This window comes from Gymnoscopelus braueri (assembly GCF_963280865.1).
Source record: "Gymnoscopelus braueri genome assembly, chromosome: 10".
Classification (NCBI taxonomy): Eukaryota; Metazoa; Chordata; class Actinopteri; order Myctophiformes; family Myctophidae; genus Gymnoscopelus; species Gymnoscopelus braueri.
Window position 1 is genome coordinate 38,200,763 of NC_137611.1, and position 12,477 is coordinate 38,213,239.

Sequence of the window (12,477 nt, forward strand, 5' to 3'; positions counted from 1 at the left end):
TTTTGCAAACAACAATATTGACATAGTAGCTGTTGTTTACTATGTCCACCAACTGCACTGATGTCCATTTGTCTTGCCAAATGAACTGAATCTCTGTGGATACGGTCTGTAATATTAAGTGTTTGCATATTTGGAGATGGATTACAAAGAAAATACTGTCGGCACCAATTGAAAAGTACTAAAATAATAATTACTAAATTAATTTATATTGTTTAGGTAGACCAATGTGTATTTATGATCATTGTTAGGATGCCAGCACTGGACCATGATTTTCTTGGTAATGTATTTGTATATGAAAAAACTATCCAACATTAAAATTACCCCCAAATATTGTCTATGATAAAATATTTTGCTTGGGTCCCTCAAATTCCATAGATTCAACAGATTTGCGCTCCTGTCTGTGTTTTGGATGTTTAATGTGAGTATTGATATTATTAGTGTATCATCTTGGCTAGCAATAAATTAACAATGTATATCCCCTGAAGTGTGCTTCAAGATTTCTTTTTGTACACAAAAAACAAAACGGCTTGTAGAAAGTTGTACAACAAAAGTAACCATTCTCACATCTCATCTGAATCTTGCTTGTACATCTGACATATGAGGATACACCTCTGTTGTGAGAGGAACCTGGGGATTAGTGTAACCCAGTACGTTTTTATTTATTTAATCAGGTCAGTCCCGTGGAGATCAAAGATACATTCTTTTTCTGATCTAAGGGAGACCTGGCACACTGCCGGGGTGCCACACATTTCACACAGACAAGTCTACAAAAAGCAAAGTTGATCATTAGTACAGGTTTTATCCTTTTATTTATCCTGGGTAGGTATTTTTCAGTTATGACCTGTGTCACAGTCATAGAGTAGCAAACATTCACACCCTAGCTGCCAAATACAACCAGTCTGTTGGCCACTGAACAGCTCCACTGACTGACACCCAACGGTGGGTGTTAATGGGTAGGCGAGAGTTGTTCATTCACTTACTTACCTGACAGATATTTGCTGGCCCAAGGGATCAAACCAGCAACCTTTGCCACAAGCACTGAATGGCACATTTCTTCTTTTTGAATTTGAACATTAGTGTCAAAATGTTTTTTTGCATAAACCAATCCGCTGGCCGGTCCGGGCACCTAGGCTCCAATGTAGCCTGACAGTACGTCGCACGTTCGAGTCCCGATCCCGACGGCCTTTGCTGCGTGTGTTTAATTCAGATGAACTGTCTAGTACCAACACCTCTTACAATTAAGTCATCACACATACTGTGTAACTTTCATTTTAACAAAAGTAATTTTTGATATTTTTCACTTTTGACAACTTTTTAAACACTATTTTTAGAGTCTAACCCCAAAATGCCGTAAGCAGGGGCAATATACCTGACATTCATTTATACTTTTAAGTTAATACATACCGTTTCTGATCTTCCTTGGCCTACTGAGAGTGTGTGTGCAAAGTTTCATGACGATCGGTCCAGCAGTCAGCAGTGCCCAAGATTAGCTACTAACAGACAGACTTATGGGAGTGAAAACAGTCTTTACCTCCCTGCCTGGCGAAGACGACGAATGTTACGCGATTTAGCTTTCCCTCTATTTTGGTCCTTTGAGTGCATTCTAGACCATACAAGTGTGTCAAGTGTCCAGGCTCCACTAGGTGGCAACCTTACCATAGTTAGGAAAGTTTTTAATAAAAATTGTTAAGGTTATGCTGTATTAATATAGTTTTTGCTGTCATCCCACAACTCTGCTGGTATGTTTTGTGACTATGGTAGTTTTTATAAATGCAGAATAAAGACTGATATCGTCACCTTGCTAAACTAATGGCCTAAGTAATCTTTTTATGTTTTTCAGAAGAAAAAACTATTTAACTGATCCAAAACAAAACTATATTTCTTAATCATGTCACCCAAAACGTTTATAACAAATTATGACTAGTAACATAAAAATAACACTGTCTGTCAGTTATGTAACATAAGAGATTTAAATAGGTTTAAATAGGATTAAACCTGACTTAGGCCAAATGATTTTGGCCTAAGTCAAAATCATTTGGCCATTTTTGGCCTAAGTCACACTAGGGGCCATTATACTAAAAGGGGAGGGAACAGCATGATCCTTTTCAATTAGGAGATAAGCGATTTTACTGACTTAGGAGCTGAGTTAGGCAAAAATATGATTTGTTTAACAAGGTGATGATATGCTACTTTCACAATTCTTTCCTACTTATTAAGTAGGAGAGAATTGAGAAAGTAGCATATCAGTATTTATTCTAGGCTTATTCTAGGCTTAAGTTTAAAAAAAAAATCTGCAATGTACAATTTGATCTTAATTCTTTACAGCTTTCTATAGCTATCACAACAGAAGATGTACTGTAAGTGCAATGGCGAAATTTCTATTTGCAATACAATAATAGTATGTCCCCATGTTTCCTGCTTTAATCCCTACTTTATGATGTAAATAACACACCTATTAATGGGGACTTCCTTATAGAGTCCACTAATGAAGTATTTGCTGTAATGCTCAATTAGTAGGCTATACATTGGAGTTGAGAGCATATGTTGTGTAACACTCCAGGTGTTAGTGGACCTGCAAAATACTAACAGCAAGCAAACTTGTGAGTTTTTTGTGTTCATTTGTTTATTTTTTTGTCAACAGGAGAGCAGTAATTTGTGCTTCCCCGCCCGGTTTCTGGGCAGGGACAATGTTGGTTGTCAAGCTACTGTGAAACCCCACTGGCTCTCATTAGTATAAGCCTGGGAGGAACTGGAGAGACAGTGGGGAAGGATTAGGTCACATTTTGAGGTCATTAATGTACGGTCATTATTTGTGAGTTTAACAATAACTCACATTTGTTCTACTAAAATGGAGCAGGAGTTTTGTTTGAATTTTCACCCTAGTTAGTAGAAATAAGGATCAGCACTACATCTTGAGACATGCAGAAGCTCAGAACAGCAGGACACCATAAATTACTGTGACAGCATGTCTCTGCTGTACTCGCCAAGTGGCTCTGGGTCTGATGCAGCAACTATGTACCCTGGCATGGAAAAAAACTTGAGAAAATAACCATGGTTTGTTTACTTATAGTTCATAATTTATCACAGCTCAGCGCAGATACTTTAATTACCTCCTCTTCCCCCATGGAAGCTGGTTTCAAAAGTTGTGTAACCAGCCACATTGGATACCTGTGGGTTGAAACTGTCTGGGCAACATACTGTATGCATCAGGGTGAAACCGGAGTATAATGTTGGCTTTTACGACCAGTCAACCCATGATTAGTGCAACCTGGTACATTGCAACATTCTCATTCCCAACTCGTACGACCGGTTAAATGCTGTGAATGCATCGTGCTTCGCGCATTATCCAAATAGATTATTCCAATGCACTTCTATAGATATCGCATGGCATCAATTAGACTCTACTAATTAACTCTTGCGTGTTATACGACTAGATGTGACCAGAGTGCATAACTATGGAGTGAGGTTACAGGGAAGTAAATCATCTCCCAAATGTTCCACATGATTTTCCTTGGCCTTCACCATCATTTCTCTTCCTCCACCCCCCTTTCCTCCCTTTATCTCATTGACATCTTCATGTGGTTTGTCTCTGCCTCTCTCTCCCCTCCACCACCTCAATCATCCCCTCCTTCACTTTCTTCTCCAACTCTCCTCCACTCTTCCACACCAATTGCTTGCCATTGTCTCCCACACTTCTCTCCCTGGAGAGAAGTGCCTTCTCCCATAGCTCCAACTGCTGCTTTTTCTTCACTCTTTTCTTCCTCTTGTCTATCTCCATCTTCCTCTCCACCAACATCTCCTGTTCTTCCTCCACCCACCTCCTTATAGTCCTCCTCTGGAGACAGGAAGAAGAACATATGGGCTCTGCAAGGGCTCCTGTGTTTGCAGGTCTTTTCTCTCCTCCTTCACCACCTCCTTACCCTCCGTCTGTCTGTCGCAGCAGGGATAATATTGCATGCTTGCTCGAGTAGGCCACAGAATTAGTTTTTCCACATGTTTCATACTTTTGAAATATTTAACTTAAATGTTATAATAAAATTTAAGTTAAATATTATTATATGATTTCCTAGGTGTCTTCCACCTGCTCTTTTTTCACACTCCCATTTTTATTTTTTATAATTGTCCTCTATTTTGCTTATCCTCCTGTCTCCTCCTCCCGTACATTCCTCTCTATACTTCTTCTGCTCCCCACTAGATCTATTTCCTCCTTGTTTTCGTACTATATCCCATTCTCTGTACTTTCCTCTGCTGCTACTTCAGCCCCATGATCTCCATCACCTCCACTGAGGATACAAGCTCAGTCCAGTCCTGGGAAGCTGTCCTTGATGTTGTCCTGAGCTTGGCTGACGGGGCAGTGTAGGAATCAGTGTAGGGATCATGGGACAGACGCTGCTTTGTAGAAAACATTGGGATGGCCTGATCTTCATGTGTGCTCTGAAGGGTCTGTCCCGTGGGTAGCCTCCACACAGATAATTGCATCAGGTGTTCGTTTATGTTTTGAAAAGGAAATGATCTTACTCTTCTTTACTCTCTGCTGTAGCCACCTCTAGTCTGTACACTACGACGATCAGATTGTCTCCTGTTAATGATCAGGTTTCCTCCGACTCATATTCATCAGTAAAAATGTAAAAACATCTTGTCTTTTTTCTTCGTCTTCTCTTTTACGGCATGACTGTAGGACTCTAGCCATCTAGAAAAGGGTCTGTTGTGTGTGTGTGTGTGTGTGTGTGTGTTTTTTTTCTTTTGTCTGGGACTAATCTTGCAATGTTTGTTTGTTTTGTCTGGGACTAATCTTGCAATCTGCCAGACCGATCAGCATCAAATCTCTTACTTAGATCCTTAGGGAAGGCAAACCATTTGTAGACCCTGTCTTGTTTTCTTTCTTCTTTTTTTGTTAGGTGTGGAGGAATAATTTCATACCATTTGAATGCAAATAAAAAACAATTTGTTCATGAACAGCTAAATGCCAAAATAGGGATGACTAAGTCAGTTTGGGATTTACTGGTATACTATAAGGTATACTGAAAACAGAGCTCTTATGACCAGCATTTCCCTCAAAACAACACCTTATACTTAAAACCAAAGAAACTGCTTTCAAAACAATTTCCTCCAAATGTCACTGTTGCAGAGAGAGATTCTTTTGTCATGTGATGAATATGCTTTATGGTGACGTCAGACAGGGTTTTGATACTCCATACTGTTAGCCGATAATTGCCTTCAAAACTTGGTGTGCGGGGCCTAGTTCTTACAAAAAAGGCCCATATATACTGTATATTATATCATGCTGTCATGTAGAAACCTTGTATATTTCAACTTTTTATGTTTTTTTGGGCGGTGAAACCGCCCCTATATGTGAGGTTTGGATATTTGCACACCAAATCCTGCGCTGTGATTGGCCACAAATGTACCCCGCTAACCCTGCACCGTGATTGGCCAATCACATGTGCATAGCCCTATATAAGAAACCATAACTTTAAAAAAAAACATAAGTTTGTTTTTTTTAAGTTATGGTTTCTTCCATCACTTCTTCCATCACTGTGATGACCACTGTGACCACACCGCCCACTTCACACTGGGTGTGATTTTTTATAAATGAATGCCTATCATAATATGATGCAGTAGGGCATTCATTTATGACACTCTTATATTATAAGTGTCTCACATAAGTAGTGAAAATAGCATATCCACAAGCTCAAAAAGCAATGTGACACGTTGTGAGCTTGTAGGTCGGCTATGTTTTTTATTTTTTTTAATGTTTAATAAAGTAAAAAAGGAACAGTTTTGGACATACAAGGTTTCCGCCCAACAGCAACGATATCATGAACGCAAGATCCAATCATACCCAAATTGGAATTACATGTTGAGGGGCCTCAAGAGTTCACCTTAAATAGTCCTTTAAATTCTGCCCATATAGGGGCCGCCACAAACGTGAAAAGCTGCAATCTGCCGTTCAAACACAATTTCCCCTGCAGCTTCCTCTGCATTCCGAGGAGAGCACCTTTTTTAGTTTGTATATAAGATGTCTGGCAGCCTAAGTGTATATTTGGTGTAATCTGTATTGATCAGGGGGAGACCCGCTAGCTGAATAGGCCGGGTGTGTACCACTTAGTCTATATGCCTGACAGCGAGTTCCCGGTTCCACTCCTGGGCCGGGTGGACCATTTTCTGCATGTCACTCACCTTCTCTCTCCCAGTTTCCTGTCTCTCTCACTGACTATCAAGGAAGGAAGAAAAAGCCCCAAAATATATTTCAAAATAATCTGTATTGATCGAAATATTCAATGAAACCTAAGTGATAAAAATCAAAACACACCAACTCTACCCTTCCCGTCTTCATCTCCTCCCTTCCTCCTTCCGCGGAGCCTTGTTGAAGAACCTGAAGATGGATTGGAAGCTCCTCCAGGAGGTCAACTCATGCTCATCTGTGCCTGCGGAGACGTAGGGGCAGTCTGTCGGCTCGGGCTCCATGGGGGTGTCCAAGGGCTCTTCACTCCTCACCCAGTTACAACAGTGCTTCTGCATCCAATTCTGTACACCTTTGCCGGGCTTCTGAAAACTGAGGTTGTGCACAGAGTCTGTGAAGGCCACAGCAACCACTACGCTCTTCAACTCAGTCTCCCTCCGTTTCATCAGCTCAACTAAAGAACGCCCTCCAAAGCTGTGGGCCACGATGAAGACACTCTTGGCTTGGGCTCTGGACACAAAGTGATCCCACACGTACAGCACATGTTCCTGTGAAGAGCTGTTCTCCCGTATGTGGATCTGCTCGGTCTCTCTCTCCATCTGTGAGTTGCAGTGCTTCTTGTCGAATCCACCCTCTCTCTTGTGGTCCTTTCTCTCGGGGGTCAGCTTGTCCACCTCCACAAAGTTGTCATTGGGGTTGAGGACCATCACGCCGTAGCCCTCCTGCATGGCCCTGGTGATGAAGGGGATTTGTGTTCCTGAGTCCAGGTCCTCGTTGATGAGGAGTTTGCGGGCCCACTGGCCAGCCCTCACCACCCCGCTGCCCTGGATCAGAACCATTAACTTGGACGGGTTGGTCAGGGCGTCTGGGCTGAGGAAAATGAAACTGCTGTGTTCGTTCTCTGTAGCGTCCACTGGCACCATCTCTCTGGTCATGTTGCACTTCTTCTCTAGCAGCTCATAAACATGCTGGTTTAGGACTTCTCCCATGGCTTCGTAATGTTTCTGGTTCCAGTTAGGGTTGTCCTCCCTGACCTTAAACACAAATGCCTCTCCTGTCTTCACGTGTCTCAGCTGGCCCTGTTCATTAAAGGCATACCCAAACCCCTCCAGTGTCTTGGGAAAACTAAGGGGAGGTTCATCTTTTGTCTGTTCGTCTAGATCCATGCCTGACCGCAAATCAGTGGTTTCCTCCCTATCCTCTGGGTTGACCAGCTCGCTCATGGTATCAATAGTACTGGACTTGTATCAGAGCAAAGGGACTATTAGAATGGATGATCAGCTAACAGCTATGACTACAGTACAGTGCTCTGATCAATATCAGTACATGAACAGCATGAAAAACCTCTTTGAAACTCAGTCTGAGTTGGGAGCAGTACACATACTGTATATATGCTGCAATGACGTCACTTCAGTGTCAGTGCCGCATCATGAATGCCCCGTTGTGGGGATGACCAGAAGACGCATTAAACAATCATAGAACAAGACCAGGAGACCTGGTTCTGTCAGACCCAGAATGAAGTCCTAGTATGTAACACACCTACACACCTACTTAATTACATACTTGTGACATAATAATGATGTCATGAATAGTTCGTGACGAAAGGGGGACAGACTTTTTTGGCTGGGGCCGGGGGACAAAGTGACCATGCCCAATCTGAATGGCCGGGCTTCGCACGACGTGTGTCCCTTCTATGCCCATGTATGGACAGACTTTTTTGGGGGACAGATTTTTTTTTGGCTCGGGCCGGAGGACAAAGTGACAGACTTTTTTTTGGCTGGGGCCTGAGGACAAAGTGACCATGCCCATGTATGGACGAAACAGGTACAAAGCCTCATGTAAGCCCGACCCCTTGGGTCTGGCAAAAAGGGAACCAGGTGACCTGGTACTGCCAGACCCCTAGTGGTTGAAATCTGAATGGCCGGGCTTCGCACGACGTGTGTCCCTTCTATGCCCATGTATGGACAGACTTTTTTGGGGACAGACTTTTTTTTGGCTGGGGCCGGAGGACAAAGTGACCATGCCCATGTATGGACGAAACAGGTACAAAGCCTCATGTAAGCCCGACCCCTTGGGTCTGGCAAAAATACTGAAAGATGCCAGTGAAGTACCCTATTTAAACGACAATGCTACAAAAATGCCCAAAAGTTGTGAACTGCACATTCAACGTTTGTCTTGTTGGCACCGCATGGCTCGAGGAAAAGAGAAAATATAGCATATCCACACCCACATAATGTGTGTGGTGGAAAACACTTTATAACAGGTAAATCATTTCAAGAATCAAGAAGTTTTATTTGTCACTACACGTGCAAGATTCAAGCAAAATATTTCATCAATCTGGGAACCCGGCTGTCTTGAGAGATTAATGTTTCATTGACAACATGGACCATTAGAACTGGCAACATTTATCTGTCTGTGTTGAAACACTTTCAAGTCACATTATGTGCGGTAGTTTATACCTAAGTATATTGACTGCACTTATTCTGAAGGTAGGCTACCGTTGGCTGGCTTGCAATCTTAGAATAACTTCCCTCTAAGTGGACCTAAAACATGACAGGAAAATGCCTCCCCACGGCCTAACAGAGCCTCACTGTAGGGGTCTAGCATTCAGTCCTGTACTGTTTTCTTGGTGTACACCACACATTCACGCACCAGCTTGATAATGGTGATGGGTGATGACTCATCTGACCATATCACTTTTTGCCACATTTTTGTAGACGAGTGTCTATGGTTTTTGCACCACTGAACTCTAAAATGTGCATTTGTCATTTGTAATGAGCACTTTATGCACTGCAGCCCTACTATAATTATCCCCCTCTATGTAATTTAGTTGTCGATGGACTGTTCTTAGTGACAGTTTGATCACATCCTGAATTGACATTCTGTCACCTGAGGAAGAGTTGCTCTTGTTTTTCCATTTATTGCATAATGCATCAGCATGAGCATCACGACCATTTCCGACCATATTTACTGTTGTAGATCAAAATGCAGATGTTCAATCCGACCAATATGCCCATATATAGGCATATACAGTATGGAGATCCTGTTGTCCAGAACTTGACTCCCCAGAGGTCCATAAATGGAGATATGGATGATGTCATCAAAAATCTGATGTCATCTGATGTCATCAAACCAGATGCCCATATATGGAGATCTAGGCATATATGGAGATCCAGTTGTCCAGAACCGGCAATCGATATACCCATATATGGGCATGCCCACATGTGGGCTTTCCGAACTAGCTCTGAAAGCCTGGCCCTGTCCAAAACGGCAGTTTTTTTCTGACGTCGGAAGGAGCATGTGTTGTAGCCTGTCATGGCCAGACTAATATCACTGCCCATGAGCTATTTTCTTTTATGTCTTTTGCTCTGGCAGATTCATCTGGTTTCCAGGCTGCATGTATTGATCTTAAGGAGGGGGAGGATAGTTGAGCGCAGTACATGCTCCTTCCAAAGTCTTCTGAAAGGGAGGTGATATAACTACAAATTGGCGTCATTCAGAACTTCTGACAGGCGGTCTTTTCTCAGAACTCTGCATCCCCAGATGTCCTGACTCTCCAAACTAGTTTGGAAAGCCCGTTTGCAACGACCTTCTCAAATATGCCATGCAGACACATTGAGGTTAGACAACACAGTCCTTATATGGTTACGGCTGAGTCATGGTGACATGAGCGTGACGACGTGGTCCCCCCGCCCACTGGCCGGTCCTCCAGTAAGCCAATTTTAATATAAGATTTCAATTGTCTATTTCACTTATACATTTGTGCAAGTAACATTTTGAAATTTTTATTTTAATGATGGGTAATAATAAAATAAACAAATACTTAAATACATAAACTATCAAAGGAGTTAATTTCTGAATGAGGTTTCTAGGAGAATTAATGAAATGTTTGTGTTGTGTTGGGCTGTGTATTATTGCATGTCATCTTTCAACAAAGAATGCTCATAAGTTATCCGAATTCTTGTTTGCTGAAATAAGACATCACTGGGTTCCAGGTGGAGTAGAAGTTGTCTTTGGACCCCCTAAGTGTGTAGTTAATCTTTAAATTATTTAAGTGAAGCATAAGATCACTCATCCATAGTTAAGTGCTCTGTGGTTTAGGGGATTTCCATGCAGCAGAATTAGTAAGTGGTGAATGCTATAATCTTTATGCTTATTAATAAATTGTTGGCCAGTTGATGCTTAAAGATAGATAAATAAGCATTAGGTCACAGATTTAAGTCTAATGCTTGTGATAGGGTCCCAGAAACTGCTGACCAATAATTAAATAAGGGAAAAAACAAAACATATGTTAGGGTTGCTGGAGCACTATGACATCTGCTACAATTATCATCTACATTGGTATTTATTCTGGCTATCCTAGACATGGACAATGGATTTACACAGTTTAGCACATGATACATATTAACTAGCCAGTCATATTAACATCCTTCCATTACATCCCCTTTTCACCACACCCATTAATATTATTTTATTGAGGAAAACATCGCTGAGGGATTATACAAAAGAATAAATACCTGAAACGAGGCCTTTTAGATTGGAAGGATGTTCTCAAATAGCTGGGGATATTTTGAATCAAGATTTATTACATTTGGCTTCTGAATGACTTGAGTGAGGAAGGTAGAATATTTGAGAAAGATAATAAGGTAAGAGGAACCTCTAGATATATTTTTCAATAATTCCATGAAGAAAGGTATTGCCAGATTAGAGAAAGCCTGTAAAGTGTCGCAAATTGAAACTGTGACCAACCTTCTATTGACAACAACAGGGTTAGAGGTGGAGTAAGGTAAATAGAGGGGATTAGAGGAGAGCTAACCAGGGTGGGGAGGGATGTTAAAAGGCATGATTCATTTTCAATTTTGCACCAGCTTAGCTTTGGTATTTGGACCCAGTTTAGGATTTTCTGATTATTGGCCACCCAGTGATAATACAGCAAATGTGGTAGACCCAGTCTGCCCTGGGACCTACAGCATGCTGCTGCAGGATAGGAGTTATTATTCTGGTGACTACCCCCCAAATACTGTAAATGATGATCAATGGACTGAAACAATGACTTTGGGAGAAATACAGGGACACTGAAAACGGCAGAGGAATCTGGGTAGAACATTCATCTTTATTTCTTTGCGAATGACACATTAATAGATCTCCAGCTCTGATGGTCATTCTTTTACATTTGATAACGAGAGGTGTGACGTTTTTCTTTTTTAATATAGTTTAGAGAAAGTTTGCTTAATTCCCAGATAACTGAAGCCAGATTAAGACGGATGGAAGGTCACTCTGGGAGAGCTCGGCTGCTCACTGGGAAACACTTACTTTTACTGAGGTTGATCTTTTATCCCAAGAAGGAAATAAATAAATCTACAACATTGGAAAGCAGCGCACAGGGACAGACACATAAAACAATAGCTTGTCACCATACTCTATGGAAACATAATCCAAATCTCTGCAAATCACATTGAAACTACCTGGATGGATAGATACTTTAGCACTCCGGATAAGAGGAAAAATCTGCTTTGTTGCATTTTGTGTGAACTGCCCCTTTAAAGGCTGCAGTGTATTTTGTTTTCCATACAGCAAGCTCACTGTTGTCATGTTGACAGAGAATGATCCTGTACCTAGGGGAGTGTTGCTGCATGGAAACAGCGATCTCATCCATCTCCTCCACTTATTGCAGTACATTATTACATACTTTTATACGAAAGAGATCCCAAAAAAAGTCATACCATATGATTTCACATTACAAAAATGTCATGTATGTTAATATCATACTATTATGAAATAAAGTCAATTATTTTGCTGTAGGGATTGGGAATTCTACAGTGATAAATCATTGTAAAACAATATCTATAATTTTAAAAAGATTGTGTGCAAGATTTGTGTACTGTTCAATTTCTATTATATTATTGCAATTTCCATAGAAGATTATAAATGTTTTGTGTCAAATTCTAGTAAAAATGAAAGCCCTGCAGTGCTGAGCCACAGTTCCATAGCGTATCTGAACACATGTCTGCTGGCACCCGCCAGCTGCTCCAGTCTCAGTGGTGGTGGAGTTGGTGGAAAAAGACTCTTAGAGAAAAATTGTCAGCTCAACTCCAACCAGTGACACCCAACATCAAGGAGCAGGTCAGAAACCTTGGGGTCATATTTGATTCTGAGCTAAACATGGAGGCCCATATCAGAAACGTCACAAAACTATCATTCTATCACCTGAGAAACATCGCCAGAGTTCAACCATTTCTTTCTCAGGCTGATACAGAACAATTAATGCACTGTTTTATTACTAGCAGGCTTGA

At 41.3% G+C, this 12,477-nt stretch overlaps 1 protein-coding gene across 1 annotated transcript; it reads right to left on the reverse strand.

Annotated features, from left to right (window-relative positions):
* Window positions 1-6,333: 6,333 nt before the first annotated feature.
* LOC308093560 (cotranscriptional regulator ARB2A homolog) lies at window positions 6,334-7,407 on the reverse strand (the record flags this gene model as incomplete). Its single annotated transcript, XM_080439894.1, has 1 exon — window positions 6,334-7,407. The coding sequence occupies one exon, from the start codon at window positions 7,405-7,407 to the stop codon at window positions 6,334-6,336; it is 1,074 nt and encodes a 357-aa protein (XP_080296020.1).
* Between the last annotated feature and the right edge of the window lie 5,070 nt (window positions 7,408-12,477).